The sequence below is a fragment of the Ixodes scapularis genome, unplaced genomic scaffold, assembly GCF_016920785.2.
Source record: "Ixodes scapularis isolate PalLabHiFi unplaced genomic scaffold, ASM1692078v2 ptg001986l_1___fragment_2___debris__unscaffolded, whole genome shotgun sequence".
NCBI classification, from domain to species: domain Eukaryota; kingdom Metazoa; phylum Arthropoda; class Arachnida; order Ixodida; family Ixodidae; genus Ixodes; species Ixodes scapularis.
In genome coordinates, this window is record NW_024610224.1 from 41,417 (window position 1) to 65,706 (window position 24,290).

The 24,290-nt window shown below is 46.6% G+C and overlaps 1 protein-coding gene, 1 non-coding gene and 1 pseudogene across 2 annotated transcripts; all 3 read right to left on the bottom strand.

Moving 5' to 3' along the window:
* Nucleotides 1-1,233: 1,233 nt before the first annotated feature.
* Nucleotides 1,234-3,314, bottom strand: LOC121834636 (annotated as a pseudogene).
* A 3,398-nt stretch (nucleotides 3,315-6,712) lies between these two features.
* LOC115308619 lies at nucleotides 6,713-8,861 on the bottom strand. The gene is made up of 8 exons (XR_005798694.2): nucleotides 8,763-8,861; nucleotides 8,123-8,197; nucleotides 7,967-8,032; nucleotides 7,489-7,554; nucleotides 7,337-7,402; nucleotides 7,114-7,182; nucleotides 6,915-6,989; nucleotides 6,713-6,817 (listed from the first exon to the last, which is right to left on the bottom strand). It is a non-coding gene; the product is annotated as an uncharacterized LOC115308619 (transcript).
* Nucleotides 8,862-16,704: 7,843 nt separating this feature from the next.
* Nucleotides 16,705-20,590, bottom strand: LOC121834637 (BEN domain-containing protein 5-like). The gene is made up of 3 exons (XM_042288351.1): nucleotides 20,491-20,590; nucleotides 18,181-18,403; nucleotides 16,705-16,805 (listed from the first exon to the last, which is right to left on the bottom strand). Exons 1-3 carry the CDS (start codon nucleotides 20,491-20,493, stop codon nucleotides 16,705-16,707), a joined length of 327 nt encoding a protein of 108 aa, XP_042144285.1. The 5' UTR covers nucleotides 20,494-20,590.
* Nucleotides 20,591-24,290: the final 3,700 nt, after the last annotated feature.

The window sequence follows — 24,290 nt, forward strand, 5'->3', positions numbered from 1 at the left end:
CGATGCACAAGTGATGTTCTGGAGCTTGTAGTGTAGATACGTTGCAAAATCCAAATTTCAGTTCAGCAGCCCATTAAGCTGTTTATTTTTGTTCCTCGTTATCCCTTAGTGCTTACTTATCTTCTATCCATCCATCATCTTTCCGTAAAAATGCAACTGGTATTTAACACGGTTGATCCATATGCTTAAAAACATTGACATTTTGCTAGCCCACTCAGCGGCCATGGTAGTCGGTTTCCTCTTTGCTGCTATTGCGGGATGCATGACATGTCTCTGGCTTTCTTTAAAAGGTACAAGTGTTCCTCATTAGACATGAATCTTCTGTTTTCCACCTGTCTGCAATTTTTGTTTTTGTTAATAACAAGTCGCAGAATTTCTTAGTCTAATTTGTATTGCTGTTAGGTTTTAAAATATCTGTGCTCTTTTCTGGCTTTTGTTTTCCCTTGCTCCTGTGAGTGTCAATTTCAGTGTGTTCATTCTCTTAGTTACAGTATCTTGCTGTGCACTATTTCATAGGCAATGGGCTCTTTGTAGGCACATGAAATAAAGATTACAATTATATTGATTTAAGTTCTTCTCTAACCCTTTCAAACTGTTTCAATCCATCTCTCTCCACCAGTTGCGACAAAAGGCAAGAAATACAATGAAACGTCCCGAGATAAGGAGAGCAATAAAGAAGCGACAGGGGCGATTCTGCCAGAGAGTGCACTAAACAAGCTCCCAAAATCAAACACTCGTCACGCTCGTGATTGGGCTTTATAGTCCATATAGGACGATACGTGTAGGCAAGGGGTTAAAATTGTGGTGCACCGTTGCTATGTTTGGGGAGCAATACAAGGACATTTACATGATTATAGGGAAAAATGGTACACAGTGCGACAGTTATGTGCAAGCGATTGCAGTTTTTTAATCTTTTTTTTAATTTATAAGCATAGGCAATTCTTCTCAGTACCACTAAGTGTATTGAGAATAAGGCAATGAACAAGGATGCAATTCTTGAAAACTATTGTGCTCATCTGGCACATCAACTGCAAGAGTAGAAGTCTGAAAAGTACTGGGACCTTTCATCTCGGACTCCTATGAGCAAAATACAAAAAAAGCATCTACGTCATGTCCACACTCAGTCTTATAGTGTACATGGTTGCAACTGAATTGGCGATGACTAATGGCGAATTCGGGCGGTGAATTGTCGTCAACCTATTTTGCCGGAAAACCGACAATAGTGTTCGCGTGGTCAGTTTCCGGCCGACGCACACCAGTAACTTTCTGCCGCTTTTTTTGCCCGAGCTCTACACGGTCGAGCGAGCAGGCGCCAGACTGTATCCGGTGTCATCGCCTCCAAAATGGGAGAGAAAGTCAGTGAGAAAAAAAAATGAGCCAAAGAGCGACACTGATCTGAAGTCACTTCAGCAGCCACTACTCGAGTCAATCCAAGCCGTTGAGGCATGAGTGACGGCAGCGAGAGCCTCTCGCTAGCGGTGTCGCGCGTGCAAGAGGCGAAGTAAACTGCCACCGTCTGGCGTTTCGTCTTCGGGTGCAGAGGGTCATGTTGTGTGCTGCCGGCGCGTTTCTGGTTGTCGGTTTCGCCGCCTCAGTCTCGCCAGCGATTGACCACCTGAATTCGCCGTAAAAGTGTGAGATGTGATGTATTGTAAACTCGCAGGATCACTACCATAAAAACAATATACAAACTCGCTGCAAAGAACACTGAGCACACAATAAGACATGGCCACATAGAAATAGAGAAAAAAATATCCTCTGAGACACCCTTTATGAAGATAACACAACCTAGTGGGGTTGTCACAAAGTGAGAATTTGAGGTACAATTAAGCACATCTAAAATGAGTGAAAAGGATGACAAGAGCATAGGTACACAAGCACAATTTTAGCCAAATCTGGTGCATAGTGTTTGAAAAGGAGATCCCTGAAAATCTCTCAGCTACCTTAGCAAAACGACAGCTGCCACCTTGAGGCTCCCAGAATGTTCCTTCTATGCAACCTCAAAGGAGCGAAGAGAAAAAATGACATAAGTCAAAACTCTGAAAAAATAAGGTGCAAGTAATTGACAAGTAAAAAAAAGTACAAGTTACTTGCAAGAATGAAGAGTACAAAATAGTGACATTTGGAAGTGATTGCAAGGGACTTGGTATGTTAAAATTGCTTTCAAATTAATTGTATGATAAAAGGGATAGCAATAAAACAAAATAGGGTCAAAGCACTGAAAGAAACTCATAATTTATTTTGGTTTATTTTATATTGCGCTCGACTGTTTTCCTGAATTCTCTCCCTCCTTTCACTCGGATCACAGTGACAGACACGGAGGATAACGATAGTCTGTGTCGGTGGGCTCCCCCCTGTCTGCTTTAAATGAACAAGTAATGAGGTCAGCCCTAGCTCGAACATAAGCCACCAGTCGAGCACTAAAAAAAAAACGCCCACTTGTGAGGAGCCATTTAGTATCTGCATGACTCTACATACAAGTTTGGCACCAGCTAGGTGTTTGCTCAGACTGAGACAATTTTAAGGCTTAATCAAAGGTCCCTTCAGGTTGCAGAGCCCTGCACATACAAAGACAATTTGATCTGCTATCTTACGATGTTGGATTGGAAGAGCCTGCTTCAAAATTCTGTAAGTCTTAATGCGATTGATTGCGCGTTCAACATGAATTCGAACTGACGCAATCCTTCTTGTTTTAGTAACTTCCTTCTCGCTCAACTGGAGTTTACCTCGAGTGAACGCAGGCACATTGAGCGTGACTCCCTTGGCTTCCATCTCGGGATCGAGAGAGAAACCTCGGTCAGCCATGACCTGGTCCCCACGTCTAAAGAGGGAAATAATCCCGAAGTCCCTCACAATGTGCTTGTCAGACGCTCGCCCACCATAGACCTTAGACACGAACATCACTGTTCCGTGGGGAGCAATAGCAACCAAAAACTTCACTGTATTGTGGCCTTTGTATGCGCTATATGTCTGTGCTCGCGCGAGCAATTTTTTTGGTCGCTGCAAGAACACTTCAGTGCAATCCAAGATGCAAGTAGTGCCTCAAAACCATTCTCCTCAAAGGACTTTGGAGCATTCCTTGCAATTGTATCCTGGGCAAGCCACACGACAACACTCCTTAGAATTTGGCTGAGTGTTGCAAGCATTGCACGGAAAATGTTCCCTACAGTGGAGATGGAAACACCGAACCTTCTGGAGAGGTCGCCATACACAAGGCCAAGCCGCAGCTTCATGAGCGTGAGTAACAGCTGCTGCTCAACTGGCATCACAAACTTGCTCGACGCAAACTGGGGCACAACCTTTACGAGCTCCATAAACACGTCGGCTTGCACACCGGTGTAAAACAAAATGTCCCGCTCCTCCAGGCTATAAGTCCCATGAGGAACAGTGGGTACAGATGGAGCAGCGAATGTGTACAGATGGTCGCTGAGGCATGGGTCCTCCCACTGGACACCCTGGTGGCACACATGTGGAGCCATGCGACGTCGCTCACTGTCCTGTAAGAAAAATTTACAATACATTAACCTGAGAGTTAACCGCTCCTACAGCAAAATGCAATAGAGTACTGTTTAAAAGAAAGGGCAGGGGTCAGAAGATTACAGCACTCCACCACCCCTGCAAAGGATGAAATGTTTTGCAGGAGCGCAGTGACATCTGTGTACGAGCACATGCACCACCTAGTCACCCCTGGTTGGCTGCAAGTTCACTTCAATTTCGAAAAACTGAGATAGCCGTAGTTTGCAAGAAACCTTACCATAAGCACAGGAACGATTAACCGTGATGTTAAAGCAGGGTCATTGTAGCAGTCTTGGGTAGTAACGCGTTACTGTAATTTCGTTACTTTTTTGGTAACTTGTAACTGTAACGAGTTACTTTTTAAAAATGTAACTTGTAACTGTAGTTCTATTACTTTTTTCTGAGGTAACGATGAAAGTAACGACGTTACTTTTGTCGTTACTTTTCAGTGTTTTATGAATAATATACACCAACTCATGTTTACAAACAAACCGGAGCGCCCGGAGCGCCCCTAGCGGACGCCACCGGTGCCGCGCATGCGCGATGGGGGTGTGGGCAAGAAGCTCGCCGTCGCCCATAAACAAATCATTGAAATGAGATGTTGTCGGCGTCGGCGTGAGTCCCCGCGCTCTTTTTGGCGTTGAAATTGTTGATTCTACGTCCTCCTAACGATGCCCGACTACTTGCGAGGCGTCAGCGAAATTACCGAGGCTCATTACACCGCAAAACTTTGCGTCAATCATCTGACATGTGGCGATTCATTCCGCGTGGACGCTGCAGAATGTACGCTAAAGCCTGATTCACATGATGAGATTTCGCTCGCAATTTTCAATAGCGACGTCGCTTGGACTGCAAAAGTGTGAACCGTAGCTAAAATGTCGACGTCGATACTGAAAATCGCAAGCAGAATCTAACCAAGTGAATCAGGCATAACAAGTCGGTGATGGCCACTGGTAACAATGACCAACATCTCCTTGTATCTTCTGTTTACATCGAGCCTGCTAACCAACCTTCAAATGTAAGTCTTTTGAGGCCTGCACTCACTTCTTATCGCAAGTATCAGGCCCACGTTTGGTCTACGGGCCGGTGTCCTCTAAAAGAGCAGACAACAAGCATAAACTTTTGAAAGAGCAGACGACAGTTCGAACGATCAGGCGGCCGTTTGAACTTGAAGACGCACTGAACGTAGTCCGCAGGTGGTCCGTACAACTTGACGATTTTCCGGCGCTCATTTTGGAACAAAGCAAATAAATCTGATGGCGAGAAGTATCCGTGAATTCAACCCAAAATGCTTCCCGCCCAAGCAATGACGGTCCGACGGCATCTGGTTTTCCCTTTTCACAGCAGATATCCGCATTCTCGGACGAACCGAGCGCATGAAAACTGACCTTCAAATCTTTCTCAACACTTTTGGTACAGCCCCAGTCGCGGCATTTTGACGAGAAGGCAGGTTTTTGTCTGGTTCCTTTCAAAACAACGCAGGAATATACGTCTCACATGGGCACTTCCGCCCACAGTCCCGGACCGGAAGTGCGTCCGACGCGCCACCACCGCGGCGTGACGTAACAGAGATGAGTTTTCAATTCAATTCATTTATTTACTCCCATTTGTACATATGGGTGACGGAGACAGGGAAAAAAGCTGCAAAATGTGCAGCTCGACAAAGCCCCTGCCCCCTATCGGCAGATCGGCAGACAGGAAACGTTAACAGAAACATTTTAAAGGCGAAAAAACCAAACAGGCAGTTCTATGCAGGAGAAAAAAGTTTAAAAGTTAGAAGTGAATATTGTGCGTATTGTTTTTTTTATTTAGTGCATCAAGACAGACATGGTGGTCTCTTAAAAAGTTCAGTAATGTTGGCAATGTATGCTGTAACATTTGGAGCCCATAATTTGTTCTAGGACGAGGTACTCTCAGGGACCCGGCGCTACGTACTCCGTATACCGTATTTTTAACACTTAGTCTAGAAAACCGCAGTAATGGGTGGTTAAAATACTTAAGGGATGCCGTGTATACTGTCGCAAGCTTATATCACTGAACGAGTGCAATTTAGCCATTCCTTGCACTTTCTATATCGTCTATTCCGACATTTCGAGTGTCAAGTTGGCCTTACACAAAAGTTGTGAATACGTTCTTTCCCGCGAGTCACGACCCGAATATAGCCACGTGTAGATTTTATGAAAACAATATCTAGTTACCTTTAAGCACGCGCTTGTACTTTGTGACTGAACACTTACATCTTAGTGTCTTGAAGCCCTATCTATGTTGTGGTTTTTCTTTTTCCTGTGCAAACGCTTTTAATCGGGTGTATCAACCGTGAAACAACAATACACGTGGAGGGCACTGCGCATGTCTCGTATTTTGATTAGCGCCTCTACTCCGCACTGCGCATGTTTCGTATTTCGATTTGCGCCACTACTCTTGGCGTGGAAACTTTCAAACACTAACTTCGAGAAGCAACTGCTGCTAAGTTACAGTATGAAGTAAAAAGCTTACTTTTTAATTTTATGCAATAAAACGTTGTGAGGGGCGTTTTCAAGTTTTTCTCATTTTTTCGTGTTATACAAAAGTAACTGAAAAGTAACGTCGTTACTTTTTAAAAGTAACTAACTAGTTACTCTTGTGTTGCAGTAACTGTAACGGTAACTTTGCTACTTTTTCTGAAAGTAACTGCAACTAGTTACTCTTGTGTTGCAGTAACTGTAACGGTAACTTTGCTACTTTTTCTGAGAGTAACTGTAACTAACGAATTACTTTTTAAAAGTAACTTACCCAAGACTGCATTGTAGCCACTAACATGTATGGACACTATATGTTGAAAGCAAGGCGAACACCTTTTCATACAGCCGGCCACAGCACCCTTCATTCTAAAGAAACTTACCATGCGATTCGACACAGGTTGCAATGATGAGACGCCCAACTCCGTGTCGTCAGTGGTCTGCATGGAGTGTGTGGTTTCAAATAAATTCAAAGACTAAGCCAATGGAATAGTGCTCTAAACATCAGGCAAAGTCATGCAGATCGTCATGGTGCCCCTCATTTCTGACACTTACCACATGTTCGGATGCAGGAAGCCACAACGTGGCAAGCAAGTCTGTGTCGTCAGTGGACTGCGTAAAGTGTGTGGTCAGAAATCAATTTAACGGCCGAGACAATGAAACAATGCTCAAAACATCAGGCCCAGTCACAAAAGTCGTCAAAGCAACACCATTCTCAACGAACTTACCACATGCTCAGACGCAGGCAGCCACGTTGTGGCACCCAAGTCTGTGTCATCTGTGGACTGCGTGGAGTGTGTGGTCTGAAATCGATACAAAGACTGAGCCAATGAAACAGAGCGAAACATCAGGCCAAGTCACACAGCTTGTCACAGCATTCCTCATTCTCAACTAACTTACCACGTGCTCGGACATGGGCAGCCACGGCGTGGCGCCTAACTCCGTGTCATCAGCAGCCAGCATGGAAAACATAGTCTGAAAAAAAGAAAAAAAAAGAAATCATTGTTCAAGATTGGGTAAATGTAATGTGCTCGAAATAGCACATGCATTTTCATGACCAATTTATATTGCCTGTCTAAACACCTTTATTAGAACTTACTGTGTGCTTAGGAGAAGGAGGTCGTTGTGCCAAAGAGTAATTGTGCCCCATGAGTGCCACATTTGTGCTCTGGAACAAATGTGATATTATTCGCTGCACAACTGCACGCAGACCAAAACTGATGTTTGTGGTTGTTTAAAGACCGAGCCAATGGAACAATGCTTCAAACATCAGACCAAGTCATACGGCTTGTCACAGCACCCCTCATTCTCAAAAAACTTACCATGTGCTCAGACGCAGGCTGCCACGACATGGCACCCAAATCTGTGTCTTCAGTGGGCTGCGTGGTCTGAAATAAATTCAACGATAGAGACAATGCTCGAAACATCAGACCCAGTCACACAGGTCGCCAAAGCACCCTCATTCTCAACTAACCACATGCTCAGACGCAGGCTGCCACGACGTGGCACCCAAGTCAGTGTCGTCAGTGGGCTGCGTCGTCTGAAATAAATTCAACGATAGAGACAATCAGTGCTTAAAGTCTCCCATAAGTTGAAGGGGGTCTCTACAAGGAGAGGAAGGGGGGGGGGGGGTGTTCTGACAAGATGTACTAAATGCTAGACGCACATAAAAAATAAAAAAAAAACGCTGACTACCCACACTGTGCCTGCAACCCTTAAATTGCTAATCCCTGAATGTTACATCCCTGAAAACAATCTATTTTATTGCAAGGTATGATTTTGATTTCACCAATGCTGGGGCTGTGTAGGAGGGTCCCAGACCATCCTTTAAAATCAGTAGGGGGTCCGAGACCCCCTGAGACCCCCCAGACTTTAAGCCCTGGAGACAATGCTCGAAACATCAAACCCAGTCACACAGGTCGCCAAAGCACCCTCATTCGCAACTAACTTACCACATGCTCAGACGCAGGCTGCCACGACGTGGCACCCAAGTCAGTGTCGTCAGTGGACTGTATGGTCTGAAATAAATTCAACGACTGAGACAATGCTCGAAACATCAGACCCAGTAACACAGATCGCCAAAGCACCCCCATTCGCAACTAACTTACCACATGCTCAGACGCAGGCTGCCACGACACGGCACACAAATCTGTGTCGTCGGTGGACTGCACGGTATGCGTACTCTGAAATAAATTCAAAGACTGAGCCAATAAACCAACGCCCAAAAGATCAGGTCAGGTCACAAAGCTTGTCACAGCACCCCTCGTTCTCTGCAAACTTACCATGTGCTCGGACACAGGCTGCCGCAACGCGGCACCCAAGTCTGTGTTGTCAGTGGACTACACGGAGTGTACGGCCTGAAATAAATTCAAGGACTGAGCCAATGAAACAGTGCTGGAAACAACAAACCAAGTCACATAGCTTATTCAGTGTACAAGTACAATGCCATTGCAGACCAAAACAGAATTTTTTGTTTGCGCAAAACCAACTCACGGAAGCAGAGTTAGTGGCTTTGGAGGGCAGCTTTTTCTTCTGTAACAGAGACCACCAGAGTGAGTTCGATTAAGATTGTCACAGAAAATCAAGGAAATGTGCGTGTTTCTTTGTAAATATACCCACCTTGGTAGTCGGCTCCTGGTCACTGGCGTCACGCGCCAAACGGCGCCTCCCAAAGACGACCTGTCAGACCCAAGCCATTAGCTTGTCGTGAATCAAATGATATTCTATCGCGATTGTGCGAATATTTACCTTTCTCGCATACCCCAGGTCTAACTGCGAGACGCTATTTTCGTCCGTCTTCGTGCCGCCTACGAAGTGTGCCGAACACACCTGTGCAGTTGGGAACATGTCAGATGTCGCCAAGGCAACAGGAACGCTCAACTTACTCGTGAGTTCGTTGCTGGCGTGAAGTTCGCCCGATTCACCGCGGAGAGCCACTTTCTCTTCTCATCCTTGTCGACAGGAAAGGGGTGAAACTTGAGTTCCACCCCGTTAGCCGTTGATGTTCGCTCGAGGTTTCGCTTGCGGCTGTTGTTTGTACAGCCGAATACCGCACAATGCTTTCCGGAGGACCGAGAACGCTTATTTCTTTCCATGCGCGAACTCGGAAAGCGGCAAGAAAGCGGAGACACGAACCAAAACTGCCAAAACCACGACCCAACAACGCCAACACCGTGAGACTTACAATGTTGCCAGGTGAATGTGATGTCCCCGCTACTAATGGCGGACCGGCCGTGCCTGCCGTGCACGCTTGGTCTGATATGAGCACGACTAGCGGGGGACGTCATTTCACCTGGCAACATTGTAGGAGAAGCAGAGAACGGCTGGTTGGAGAGTGAGTTTGCTTCAACAAGGCGCGCGCGGTCCGAGGTTAAGCCGGAGAGCCACTTGCAAACGTGTATAACACACAAAAAATACCCCCACGGCGCTTCAAAAGCACCAAAGTATAAGAATAACCCCTAGTTTCGATCAAAAAGACCCTTTAAAGTTGTAAAATACTGCTAAACCACGCTCAAAAGGTCCGGCCAGATGGCATTCGCGATAGCAAGAGACCTCGAAGATGGCGACCGTGGTGGGCGATGCCAGCGAACCTAGTGAGTGACGTCAAGTGAATGTCACCTATACATAGTTTTCACGGACATCACAGCTGATGCTTATAAAATATGTGAGCGCCATTGCCATTTACTGATATAGTTTTTGTTTTGGGATGGGTGCCAGCAATTGTGGCCAATGCTGCGTTGGGTGCGTCGCTACGGTATTTGCGGCGCACGCAGTGCACATTCCTTTTTTTCTGGTGTGCGGTCACGGTCACAGTGGTGAAGTCATACCGATGTGCACAATGTTTGACTGCCGAAGAAGAGTGTCTTCTGCACAGCAGAGAAATGCAGAGCCAAATGTAGGGCTGCATCGTTTGCCGAAGGTGATAACGCGACAGTGGGAGCGTACAAGGCTTCTGTCCGAGAAACGCCGAAACCTCTGACTTGCTCGCATACATCGGAAGTTTACGTGTCTGCGGTGGTCACTTCGTTACCGGTTAGAAATACCTTGCTCAACTTTACGTGGATTGCTGGATGCTTCTGTTCGCACCCCCTGTGCATTCCCAAAGCGGCCGCGGGGCCGTGTTTGGTGTCTGGTAGTGGCGCGCTGCTGGAATGTTTTTACCTTCTCGCAGTATTTCTGTAATTGTGTGGTGTTTGTAGCACACTTGTGTTGATGGTGTTGCGTCGGCGGCGCCGAGTTTACCCTGCTAAGATTCTGCGAATTTTAGTACGACAAGTACGGGCACACCTTTTCATTTGCAGGCAAACGTTCAGCTCTCATAAAGGCGTTTGTTTTATTGCGTGTAAACTTTCCTCGTTCAGCATGACTATACGCTTTGATGGGAAATGCATCGCTGTCAGGCTCTTCACCCATCCAGCCTTGAAATAGTTGTGAGCATTCAAGGCCTTGAAGGCATTCATTTGTTGCAGCGACACATGGTTCGTCGAGGAAACGAGGTAGGTAATTAGGTCCACATGTGTTGTGGCTCGCCGCACGTCTGCATCGGGAGTTATGTCCGTGCTGACGCGTAGCGTGTACTGATCGACGCCGTCGCACGTCTTCACTTTAGATTCATATTAAGCCCGTGTGTTCCCCACAAGCTCTTCAAAATAGGAAGGGCAGAACTTATGGTACATGGCTGTCGCCATCGTGCTGTACGGGCGATACAAATTCCTTAGCGAAAAAGCAATCGAGTGGCGCACATACGGCGGCAGCAGCATCCATGTCTCCTTCTCAGTACCTGGCGATGGTGGCCAACGGGTGGAAGCAGAGGAAGTGAAGTCACGCGGGAACTATGTATATTCCTTAAGATAATGCAAGAAAATATTTCAAACTGAATGGAACGATAACCAAAAAATACCTTATGGATGTCTGTGAAGCTGCAATGGAATGTCGTGACAACATATTTGTAAAAGCAGCATCACAACGGGAAGTATGCTCACTCATAGATATTACTTAGGCCTGATCGCAGTACCGAGGCGCTTTGGTGATTCAAGTAACAACAGAGTCGGCCACCGTTACTTTTAGTACCGGTAGTTTTTTTGGAAATGCTTGTTTGGGGTGATTTGGGGACTGTGTACGTGCTATGTAATGTCGATGCTATGGAATGTCTATTTAAGCGGGCCCGAATGCCCACCTTTCCCAATGACAGGCTAGCTGCCTTGGTTGACTGCAACGAGCTCAATCGCTAAGAAGTCAACATTACTACCACATCAATTCCTATAGTCACGCTTCAGGACCCAAAGGTTTGTTATTTGGCAGGTTCCACTCAGGGTACCTCCATTCTCTTGTCCATCCAGACCAGGTCACCCCCCAAGAGGCTTCGGTCGCCTACCGATTGTGCAGTCAACAAGTCTAACAACCACTGCTCCATCCGGGAATGAAGTGCAGCGCGACAAACCGAGCACAAGGCTCCCAAACTGGGGCCGTGAGTCGTAAATGGGCCGTTCGGGACCACCGTTCTGTACGATGTTGGGCACTGGAGAAGAAGCCCCTGAAACCGGCGAAAGCCTACAGTACTCAACCACTCCTGGTATTTGTGACCAGGTTGATTCCTGCTCCTACATACGCTATCCTTACAAACAGCTGACGGTCCTAGGAGGGGGCCCTTTCCTTCCCTGCAGCATCGTCGCGCCCCAATGCTGGACATTGGGACATCGCGATGTAGACCGCCGGAACGCACCGAACACCGCCAGTGAGACCTGCAATGTATGCACACTCATGAGCCCGGCATCTTTCTTCGTGACACATAGCCCACGGCCCCCGCAGGGGGCACCTGTGAAAGCAGGTGTTTGGAGAGTGGCGTCTCCACGGACCCCGAAACATGCGGGTTCGCCCGCCCACGTCTGGCTGTGCATGGCTTTCCCGTGTCCGGGGAAAAGGGCATCCTGGTGGTTGAGCCAAGCCCGGGGTAGGTTTGGACCTTTCGGGGCCCCCGGGTGAGGCAATATACCACTTCGGCCCCCGCTTCCCGTAGACGGGTGTCCTGGCTTGGCCCGACTAGGATGGTTCAGTCAGTCGCCTTTTCTTCTACTATCCCCTCCCTTCTTTCTCCTTTTTCTGCTCTTCTCTTTTTCATTCTCACCTTTGGCAGCAAAGCGGGCTAACCTTGGGTGGAGACAAATACCTTTCTCGAACCACACTTTGTTATAGTTACTTGGTAGCACTGGTAGTGTAGCATACCCAGCCTAGCCATACTTGCTATGGGGCCCTTGTTGGGCTCGGTGGTGGGTGGTGCACGACAGTTTCTGAACATCCTCCGCCTTTCATGACTTCCGCAAACCCTAAACCCGGTTCAGGACGAACCTCTAAGAGGCAGCGTCCAGAACCACCGACCATTGAAAAAGAAACTGTCGAAGCATTTTCAAAGTTTTTTGTCATTCACTCACATGACGAACAAAAACCTGTAGCAAAGATGTCACCCTTTATTGTCGCCAAAGTGTTAGAAAACCTTGTTGGATATTCTCACAAGGCGAAGAAACTACACTCGGAAGACCTTGTTGAAGTGAACACTAAAAAGCAAAGCGAAGCGCTTCTCAGACTGACCAACATTGTGGACGTGGAGGTGTCGGTGAGCCCTCACCGTACACTAAACACGGTCCGTGGTGTCCTTTCTGAAGAAGCCTTTCTTTACACCAGTGAAGATGAACTTTTTGAGGGACTGAAAAGTTCAGGTGTCGTCGATGTGTTCCGCAAGAATGGTGAAAATACCCCTTCAAAACATGTTATCCTCACTTTTGAAAGACGGGCACTCCCGGAGACGGTCAAAGCCGGTTATTTCAACTGTCGCATCTGCCCATACATCCCCAACCCCCAGCGGTGTTTCCGTTGCCTGCGCTTTGGCCACGGATCACGTAGCTGTCGTGGGAAGGAGACGTGCCAGGTGTGGGAATGAGGGTCACGTGTCTGATGGTTGCGAGGCAGAGGCACACTGCTCAAATTGCAGAGGACCACATCCTGTCTACTACCGAAGCTGCCCCCTCTGGAAGCAACAGAAGGACATCCTCGCAGTTAAGGTTAAAGAAAACCTGTCGTACGCAGATGCAAAGAAGCGCTTTTCCTTCCTTTCTAAGGGAGGTTATGCCGAGGTGGTGCGCAGGGGCCCTGCACCACGCTCCGAGACAAAGGCCACTCAGGTCTCTCCTGAGTTCTTGGTTGCCGACCTAAAGGCCCCATCCCCATAACAGAGGCAGCATGCTGCTCCCCTGGGCAAGGACGGGCCGGCGATAGCCGTGCCTCCCTCCCTTTCAAGACGGTGGCAAAGAGTCAGCAGGCTCACCCTTCTCGTGGAGAGGGCGCTCCAGCTGACTCCTCTGCTCAGGACAGGCCAGCACTGGCTGTACCTGTCAACACAGGCCACACTCCTATGGAGGAGAAAAAGCAAGTACCTCAGTCTCTGGAGAGACAGCCAGGAACCAAAGAGCTGCGTGGGTCGCATGCAGCTTCCTTGTCGGGAAACAAGGTGGAACAGATGGACACGGTAGAACCCCTCTCCAGTTCATCAACCACCCTTCCACCCAGTTCTGATTGTGGCCGCGGATCGGGGCCTCGCGGCACGGACCCTCCCAGGCCGGCGGGCAAGTCTGCCTGCAAGGCTCAGGGAAACACTAGCGCTGCCTTGTCTGCCCCCTCGTCGACTCCGGGTTCTGACCAAGACAAGATGGAGTGGCAGACTACTAAGAAACAAAAATTTAAAAAAAACCCAAAATTCCTCCGAAGTGAAGCAACTGACTCACCTTTCCATGTGCTCCGGTTTTTGTCCCTAAAATGGCTTCAATACTCGTACAGTGCAACTGCCGTGGCCTTTTAAGAAACCTAGACGATGTCGAGCATCTTCTGGAGGAGTACAAGCCACGAGCGCTGTGCTTGCAAGAGACTCATTTGAGTCTCAGTCGCACTAATTTTCTGAGACGTTACCAGGTTTTCCGGAGGGATCGCCCAGGCTCTGGCAATTTTTCTGGTGGAGTTGCGGTGGTCCTCCCGAGAGACGTTCCCTGCACAGAGGTTCCACTGTCCACACCACTTGAAGCAGTGGCAGTTCGGTTCATGCACCATAAAGCTCTGACAGTATGCTCTTTATATTTACCACCTTCTTTCACCTTGAAATGTTCCGATTTTAACTTGCTGTTAGACCAGCTTCCAGAGCCTTTTCTTTTGATGGGCAATTTTAATTGTCACAACCCTTTATGGGGGAGCACACGTCAGGATGTCAGAGGAAAAATTGTGTCAGTTTTAACCACACAAAGTCTGTCTTTAATACGGGCCAGCCAACTTATTTTAGTCCATCATCTGTCATCAACTTCCATCGACCTTTCAATTGGTTCTGCTATTTTACTTCCAGATTTTTCCTGGAGTGTGGATTCCAATCCACGTGGAAGCAATAATTTTCCTACTCTTTTAACTTGTAGCGTAGCCCCTCCTTTAATTCATACACGCCCGCCTCGTTGGAAGCTTGACAAGGCTGATTGGAGCCTTTTCAAGCAGGCATCGCTTTTAGCATATTCTCGTCTCGGAAGTCTCACAATTGACGAACTCGATCATCTTTTGATTGAGCGCATTATCACAGCAGCCAAGCTGTCCATCCCGCAGACATCTCAATTTCTTCCTAGGAGGCCAAAGCCCTGGTGGAATTTGGAATGTGAAGAGACACGCAAGAAACAAAATCGGGCTTGGGGTATTCTGAGACGACACCCCACTAGAGATAACCTCATATCCTTTCGGAAAATGAAGGCACGTGCACGTTACGTCCGAAGAGAAGCCAAACGGGAAAGTTGGCAAGGCTGTGCTTCCACTATAAATAGCAGCACCCCACCTAAGGGGGTTTGGGATTGAATACACAAGATCAATGGTTCCTATCATGCATTTAAAATCCCCCTGCTTTTTAGGAATGGAACATGCCCAGACGCACTCGAGGAACAAGCTGATAATTTTGGGAACATTTTGTGTATATATCCAGTTCACATCATTATTCATCTACCTTCCTTCGACACAAGCTGAAGGCTGAGAGCAATCCCTTGAAAACCTCAGGAGGTGAACAGGAAGAATATAATGCTACGTTCAGCTTGCACGAGCTTCTCGCAGTTCTTCATAACACAAAGCCCTCAGCTCCTGGACCAGATGGTTTACATTATTCAATGCTACAGCATCTTCATCCTTGTACACTTCGATGTCATTTTATATCTTTATAATCGCATATGGCAGGAGGGCTATTTCCCTTCATCTGGGAAGGTAGCACATGTCCTTCCACTTTTGAAGGCTGGTAAGGATGCTTCTTGTGTTTCCAGGTATAGGACCATTGCTCTTACCAGCTGTCTCTGTCAGACACTGGAGCGAATGATTAATCATAGATTAATGTACTATTTGGAGCGTAGTAAGGTACTCGACAAAATTCAGTGCGGCTATAGTTCATCAAGGTCTACAGTTGACCACTTGGTCCGTCTCGAAACTGTTGTGCGTGAGGCCTTTGCGCACGGGCAGCACTGCCTCTGTGTTTTTCGATCTCGAGAAAGTGTACGACACGGCTTGGCGCTCTGGCATTTTGAGGGACCTGTCTGACCTCGGACTACTTGGTCGCATGCTTCGTGCAATTCAGAGCTGTTTAGACAGGCGCACCTTTCGAGTCCACTGGGAAACACTCTCCCGTGAATTTCTGCAGGAAAATGGAGTGCCACAGGGGGGAGTGCTAAGTCTCACCTTGTTTATAGTTAAAATGAACTCCATTGCTTCAGTGATCTCTCCGTCGGTTCGGTACTCTCTTTACGTCGATGATTTACAAATTTCAGTTTCCTCCTGTAACCTCTCAGTCTGTGAACGCAGGGTTCAGCTAGGCATCAACAAGCTTACTAAGTGGAGTGACAGTAGTGGGTTCAAGTTGTCTCCTGAGAAGACTGCATGTGTTTGCTTCAGCCGCAAACGTGGAATCCTCCTTGAACCATCCCTAACAATCTACAATAGTAATGTTAGTGTCCAACCTCGGCACAAATTTTTGGGTCTTACGTTTGATAGTAAACTGAATTTTATTGCTCATGTAAAAAGCCTGAAATTGAGAGCTCACAAATCTTTCAATATCCTTAAAGTTCTCTCGCACCGGTCTTGGGGCTCAGATCGATTGTGCCTCCTGCGGATCTATCGCTCTTTGGTACGCTCCCGACTAGGCTATGGCTGCTTTGTTTATGGGTCTGCCAGACAGTCTGTTCTCAAGATGTTGGATCCCATTCATCATCTTGGGCTTCCCCCGCTCCAAAGACCCGCAGACCCATGGGGTTATGAAACCGTGTGGGTCCCACAGGAATTCTGTGGGTGTTCGGGTCCCTATGGGTCCCCGCACAGTTTGTTTGGGTGTGTGGGTTGCCACAAAGATTGTGTGGGTGTATAGGTCCCCATGGGTCCCCACACAGTCTGTGTGGGTCTATGGGAGCTGTGTGGGTCCTGCAGAGGTCCTATAGGAGCTGTGTAGGATCATAGTCCTGTGAGAGCCGTGTGGGTAACCCATAGGGTTTCGTAACCCCATGCTCTGTGGGCAATCTGTGTGGGGACCTGTGGGGGAATGCACGCTCGACACCGTATTTCACTGCAGACCATCGCCAAGACCTCGCTGGTTTCATCTATATTTACTATTTCGCCCTTCTCTTTTCTTGCTTCCGCCAGTCATTTATCTTTTCCCCCGGATATGGTTGATTTTCGCAGTCGTTGACATCACTCCGATGGCATCTGGATGCTGGTTTTCGCCCCGCAGCTTCATCACTAGGCATTCTGAAAAATATGCAATGACGAAATATTTAAAGGAGCGCAGCTTGTAGACGTAAGGCTTAAACAAATGTTCATTTATATCACCTGCCACATCACTTTCGTGAATAGTTTCATTTGGAATAGCCTTCAATAATGACGTGCTTGAAAATTGCAATTGTGATATGCTCTATAAAAGCAATAATAAAAAGGTTGATTAACAAATCTTGGTTAATTAGCCAACATTATGTGACGGTTATCCCCTTATCTAATGTCCACCGAGCCCCACAAATACACAGTGAAAACAACATCCACAAAACTCTCGCCCCCTTTTTAAAAAATTCTGTTCGAATTAAAATGGCACAATTAGCAATTGTCGCCATTTGAAAGTTTAGTTTGTTACGTCCGGTTTCTCCTTTTGACAAGTATCGGGCTCATGAAAGATATCATCACCACGTTACTGTTTTCCACAACCAAAATCCCTAGTGAAATGTGCTGGTTATGCCCTTAGTGTCATTCTTTTTTTACTTATGCCCGACTACGCGGGCCGCGAGCAAACGCCAGGTGGGCCGCGTGTTTGAGACCCCTGACATATAGTGCCCCTCTCCTATTTAATACTCTAGCAAGCCAAGATCAAACTATTAAAAAATAAGTACAATGCTAATGCTGAATTCAGTTGAGTAAGTGATTAAGACATCCCATATTATAACCCTGCTTTTTTTGTCACTGCACAACAAGTACCTAGAGCTACTGTAATTTTTCACAATACCTACTGGGAGTTCACGTTGTTCCATGGGCACATCAAAGGGATAAGATAAAGTGGCATATCACGCTCTTATTTATTACAAAGGTATACCTGAAAGCAGTGGCTTTAGCATTTCTAAGCATCAGCACATAGACACCCTTGAGTCAAAAAGAAGAAAACAAAAAAGAGAATTGTTGTTCCAATGAACAAATTTTCGCAGAGCCTTTTTTATTGCGAAGACATCAGATAATATTCCGGGCCACTGTGGCATGTATTGCAACTGAAAATTATTGAAATAAAAAGGAAATGAAAAGGTCCTAGGCACCGTTTACTTCATATAGCCAGAATAAAGGCCAGCGGCACAAACAAATTATCTGGTGTTTGCACAAAAAGTGTAAAAAAAAGAGCTTTTGAGTTTTACCGAGTTTGCCTAATCTTCCCATAATTTTACTAAAAGCTTCCACAATCATGTTATACTTGTGTGCTAAATCCCGTCAGAGTGTACTGAAGGATAAATTTATGCGGTCCATCCTAAGACCACCGAAACATTGTAAACTACCAGTATAATACCAACTAGCTGCCATGATAATGCCTTGACTGAGAAGATTTTTCAAATAACTGTTTAGGTTATGATTACGTCATATAATTTGCACTCGCCTCTTAGGAATGCCACTTTCCTGGGCGTCAAAGGCGGCCTGCTGTCCTTGTTGGTATTGGCGTTCGACGCCGCCCCAGTAACAGTTCTCTGCACAAGGACACTAGACCCCCACAAAGCAACGGCCAGGTTCTTGACAGCGACGCTTGGCCTTACGTCCTTGTTCAGGATGCTGTCGTCCCAGGCTTTCCTCGTCACCATGACGTCAACATTGTGGAAATGCATCTATAAAAAAATGAAAAGAGGAGGCGAAACCGATGTATTTGGCGGAGAGGTCCTCTTTTCATGGAATGCTTCTTCGTGCATATTGATTAGAGTGAGCTTTTGTTAGTTTAACCCCTTTTTTAATACAATCATTTTCAAACGTCCTCGGAAGCGCCCATACAACAGTACTACGCTGCTCGAGCTATTGAGCTCTTTTGTTCTGTCTCCTGATTATGCCGCTGTCGAACTAGACGGGGCACTGGGTGGCAAGCTCTCTTGTAGCGTCGGCTGCTGGCAAGATTATTTGGCCAGCTCAGAAAAACCCAACAGCACGCTCACTGGCTGACTGCATGCTTTGTGATTTCACTCTTCCCTTTCCAGCCCACTTTGCCTCCAAGCCCAGCTTCTTAGATGGTGTTTCATGATCCCCCTCCCGTCCCCACCCCCTGAACTTTTCGGTCGGCGTGATGGATAGAGAACATGAGAAGACGAGCCCACTGATTTCGGTTGCCAGTGCAACACATGCCACTTTTTCACCGGTGCACGCAGTTGCTATGCAACCTCAAGCGTGGCTGGGACTATAAAACTACCGCTTTAAAAAAAAAGAGCTACTTTATGCTCCAAGATTGCTGGAGTTTCATTCACATGTACCTGGTGGACGTAGAAAAAATAGACCCTTTTCAAAACCTAATCAAACAACATTGGCGGTCGCAATTTCTTGGAGACGACAGCTGTGATTGGATCGAAGTTCAAGTGGAACGCTGACGGTGCACTCACTTCCTATCCACGTCAATCACTGACGCGGCGCTTGTTTCCAATGCTTACTCAGGATCCGCGTTTAAAGGGCAACTCCGCTTCATTTTGGTTTTGAAAAAACAATGCAGTCCTCTTCAGTATCGCTTAGGAAAACCACACGTCAAATATTATGACGCAGTTCTTTCTAAATGTTTCTTAAACGGTCCGGCAAACTTCGCAACCCGCCAAGTTGCCAAAATAGGCTGACTCGAGCGGGCGAATTCAGGCGCAACCAACAGCGCAGTCAAGGCTACGGCATGAGCGGAGCCAACATTGAGCTGAACGTCATCATCATGGCCCCTTTTTGCTTGTTTTTACTTCTCCGATCGAGCGTAGTGCATGACGTCAGCAACGTTGCCTCTCGGTGTTCAGCGGTGTCCACGTGATTGGCGTACGCGCCTGCGCAGCGCGCTTCTTGGGAGCAGACCAACCACCCGCTGTGGTCCCGCCGTTACCGCGGTCTTCCACGTCACAACCACCGTCGTCATCTCACCATTTGTGATTATTTCCTCTCGGAGTTTCGTCCACACTATAGACACAACGTGTGCAGAGTCGCAAACTTATGCCGCAGTTGTGCAGACGTCGTCGAATGCCGTAGACACCAAAACGTGGCGAAGAGTGCGGTGCAGACGACACTCGCGCCTGCCGCACGCCCGCCCCCATCCCGCCCGTCGTTGGGCCGAGGATCACGTGACATCTCGTACCACGTGATGGCCATGGACTTGGCGGCCCGAGGCCAATGTTGCCGGACGGGGCCAAAGTTTCGGTTTCGATTTCCGCTCGTGTTTAAAATTAGATTTAAAATTATATATTTCATTTTTTGCGAAGCTAACGACGTAGTGTCTTTTACTAGGGCTTTTTAATTCGAAATCCCTCATTATCCCGAAATCTTCGGAATTGAAAGGAGTTGCCCTTTAAGAAATGGCGGCCTTACACACGCACATACTTCTGAAAAGGGTTTATTGTATGGACTAAAGGTAATTATTAAGGAATGTGATGCTCTAAGTCTTTCTGCCTTATGCACTCAGTATGTTAGAGATGCAAGTCTAAATCTTTTACAAACATATGTCGCCTTAGATACGTTTTTCAGGACATTATAAGCACCACTGCTGGTGAAGTGATGCAACACCAAAAAACAATGATTTATGATGATAAGGCTGAAAGAAATCTCATTTGAGCAACATTTATCAAGATCTACATGGTCAATGACAAATTGTCAAGGTCTTTTCATAATGAAGACATCCTGCAAGCATAGAAAAGCTTTCTATCCAAAGGTATCTCCTATGAAGCCAACAATTACCGAATCAACTTACCATATCACCTTCTTCTATAAAGTTTAGGAGGTGATATTGATCCGCCTCAGCGGGTGCTTTGGCAGCTGCCTCAGCGGACGGAGGTCCCACGGCACCAGCTGCTCCATCCAAGGCGGCACGTGTCTGGCACACGTTCTGCACCACTGGAGCTGGTGCTGCTGCCACCGGTTTTGTGAAAAATATATGACAATATATGAACAGTGTGCGGCACTGCCCCAAAATGTGTGTGGTGCTACACTAAAAGCTGAGAGTGAGGTGGCAAGCATATACCGATTTGATCAACCACCCACCAGCCTTGAGCAATGCGGCTGCACTCCTGCCCCTGTGTATACAGGGAGAGCAGTGCCACACAACACAAGGCTGATCACAGTTTGGTCCAGTCCCTACACAGCATCTATGACACCATCTGCCAAAAACTTAATAGGTATAGTAAGGGTCATGGCCATGTAATTTATGATGCTGTAGCTTCTCAAAGAGAGTATGTCGAACACATAGCATGCTCCTCCTGCACTCATGTTTTCGTGGAGAGGAAATAGTATGGAATATTGTTTATAAAAAACTACCGCAATATCTGGACTTAACAGCTACCCCGCTGAAGATGAACTAACCTTTACACGCTAACCGTTAGCTCATTCCTTATTTTCTCTTAACATGTTCGCAGCTTACCTTAGGGAGGGTTATCACTTGGGATACTACGGTAGGTAGAAATTCTCCACTAATATGCAATATATACATTGTAAGACTAACCAGGCACTTTCAAACCTCATAACAATTTAGAAGGCATTACATTCTTATTTGTTGCATTACACCAAAACTCAATCCTGGGGGAATATGGAACTTCGAGAACATGGTAGTGCTTTTTGACAAGGACAAGAGGAAGGAACAGAAAATGCAGTGCGCAAACTTCAACTGCTGAATTTTCAGAGATCAACATCTATATAAGCTCTGCGCCAAAGCGCCACTCAACCAATGCCGTAAGCCGAACCTGCTCGCAGGAACTGTGTTTTTTTTTTCCGCCAAAATAATTGAAGCCCTGCTGACACAACTGTCGCCGTGACTTTTGATTTAATTCGCCTCTATAATCTCTCTTACGATTTTATCTTTATGTGTGCTGATGATCATACCTTTTTTAATCACAGGTTTACATTCACAATCACAACAATGCATCGACAGATGGCCATCCCAATAGCAACTCACTTTCTAGTTGTGCTCCCGTAATTTATTGTTAATACATCTTCCCGTCTGGCCTACGTAGGCCAGACGTGATAGTTGTTGAAAAAACGGTTAAAGTCACGGTGATAGTTGTGTCAGCTTGGCTGCGAATGGTTTGGCGGAAAGAAATACAATTCCTGAGAGCAGCTTTGGCGTACGGTATTGGTCGAGTGGCGCTTTGGGCGCTACCATGTTCTTGAAGATTCATCCCGAACTCGCCCAACAGTCAACATTGAGAACATGGAAGTTAATTTTGAACTGTATTTAATGACTTGAAGGCACTGCACAGATGTCACATAAAAATCTGGTCAAGCTCAAGGTACTATTCTGATGTGAGCAACCGAAACACTTTGGGGATGCTCAAACGTAACATGATTGAGACACTTGCATTAACTGTGTTCACCGCAGTTGCGACAAAGTTGCAGTAAACTGCATCCACAGGCTGCCATGGCTGACAAAGGCCTTCGTGGTCATGTCGTTGCCACCGAAAGCACCTGCAGTTGTAGGCTTGCAGGTCACTATGCAAAAACATTCTGTAATAGCTGTAGTATAAAAAGTCCTCTGCCACACTGGAAGAGACTGCGAGAGAGCTAGGCAGACTTAAATAGAGCTCCTGTATAGGCTCCCTACGAGAGCAAGAGTTGTGCGTCCACCCCCAAATTAAAACTTGCGTTTGGGCGAGTTGGTTCATATTGATTTAAAAGGTTAAAAAGTGCAAACAAAACAAGGACAATAAAGACACAAAGACGACAGGACGGGTGATTTTAGGGCCCGTCCTGTCGTCTTTGTGTCTTTATTGTCCTTGTTTTGTTTGCGCTTTTTAACCTTTTAAATCACTCCCGGAGCACCGGTTTTCCTGCACAGCATGTGGAGTCTGCTCCTTAGTGACTGAATTCGGCAAATAGCGGTGGCGTGCGTTCGAGGCACGTGGCGTGCTCAAAAGCAGGGGAACGTACGCCGGGGCGCGCGCAACGTCTTCTTTCCTGCACGACACTTGATCCGGCTGCTCACGTGATCAGATCTCGGCGAATAGCGGTGCGGTGGCACGTGGAAAACAGACGCGCAACTCTGCCTTCCGTAAGGAGCCTATACAGGAACTCTAGACTTTCGACATTCGTTTTATACCGTAAAATACCGGGCAAGCGCTCACTCAAGATTTTGAGATAATCATGAAAAAATGGGGGATGGGCGCTTGTCCGGTCATCAATTCTACATATCGATGTACTGTGCATATTTTCGCAGATTTTACAAATTTGGGAATGGGCGCTTCATGTGGTATGGGCGGATGCACGGTATTCTACGGTAGCTTTGTCCATTTCATTTTTTCGCTTTTCTAACATCTAAAACTCCTCATTCCATCTAGAACTTATAGAAGCCAGGAGCGGACAGACCCAAATCTCCCACATTCTGTTACCATTTATCACAAAAAAGTCTCAGCACAGAAATTGATGAATTTTAAAAGAGCAGTTATGAAGGAACCATAATAGGGTACTATCGGACAAGATAAGTACACCACTGGGAAGCAACACAACCCTTTGTTGCAGATTTTTATAACCACAAATAAAAAAGGAAGAAGGGAGGGGTTTGCAACCATGCCTAAGCAGTGCAATAATTGGTTCTCTGCTTTGCTTGGGAAAAAGTTAGACCCAAACGTTTCTGCAAGGGCACCAAAATCATTTAAAATAAGAGTACGCACCTTCTTTCCGAACCAAGGCCGTTTGTAGATCCCTGTTCAGGACCTGGACGACGTCCAACTCTTTTTGCAGCCTTCGTGCTTTGTCCTTCGAACGCTTGCACTTTGCCCGGAGTCTTGCGATCTCCTCAATATGGTGGATACACTTAACATCCAAAAAAAAGGCAACACTCAATTATTTAGAACATGTCAGTGCACATGCACACATTTACTATAGCTAATAGTAGAGCTATAAGCATTTCTAAAAAAAAAATATAATTAGGAAGTTTTGACTCCTATAGCCTTTTAAATCTCAAAAGGTTTTCAATCTCTCTTACCACTATTAGCTAAGCCAGTGGCAACAAGTTTACTGGGGCAGACCACACCAGAGACTGCAGACCAGGTAATGTTGCAGCAAGTTATGACAAAGTCAGCCATTAAGAAATATGACGAGGCGATCGGGATTTCCCATTCCCATATGTACTTCTTCAAAGTGTTTGTGCTCACTTTTAATTGAAGAAATTGAGGCGTTTGAGAGGTGGACACAGTAAAGAGAAGTTCTGCGATAAATGTAAAAATAACTGGAATCTGAAAAGTTTCTGCAGCACAGAGCGCACTGTTTTGCCGCCGCCGGCCTGTTCAGCACCGCATGCTCTCCGCTCTTTCCTTAGGGCTGCCTTCCTACATTGCATGCTGAGCAAAGCAAATAGGAGCATTTGGAGCGCTGCCAACAATGTCCCTATGAAGTCGTGCATGGGCAATCGAATTCAAAAAAGTTTCTTGAGCTTCTAAGCGCAGCACAGAGCAACACCTCTATTCCATGCCAGTTGCTTCTCTCCCACATCGCACATCTTGAAAAGCTGTTGTGGCATGCCAATAAGTGTCGAAAGCATTCGCCATAACGTCCCAGCAAGGT

Bases quoted from the DNA above. Each gene is read 5' to 3' on its own strand.
- LOC121834637 (XM_042288351.1), bottom strand. The intron at 16,806-18,180 runs GCGAGTGCAAAT...CATATTTTTCAG, and splicing joins GAAAGTGGCATTCCTAAGAG to AATGCCTAGTGATGAAGCTG.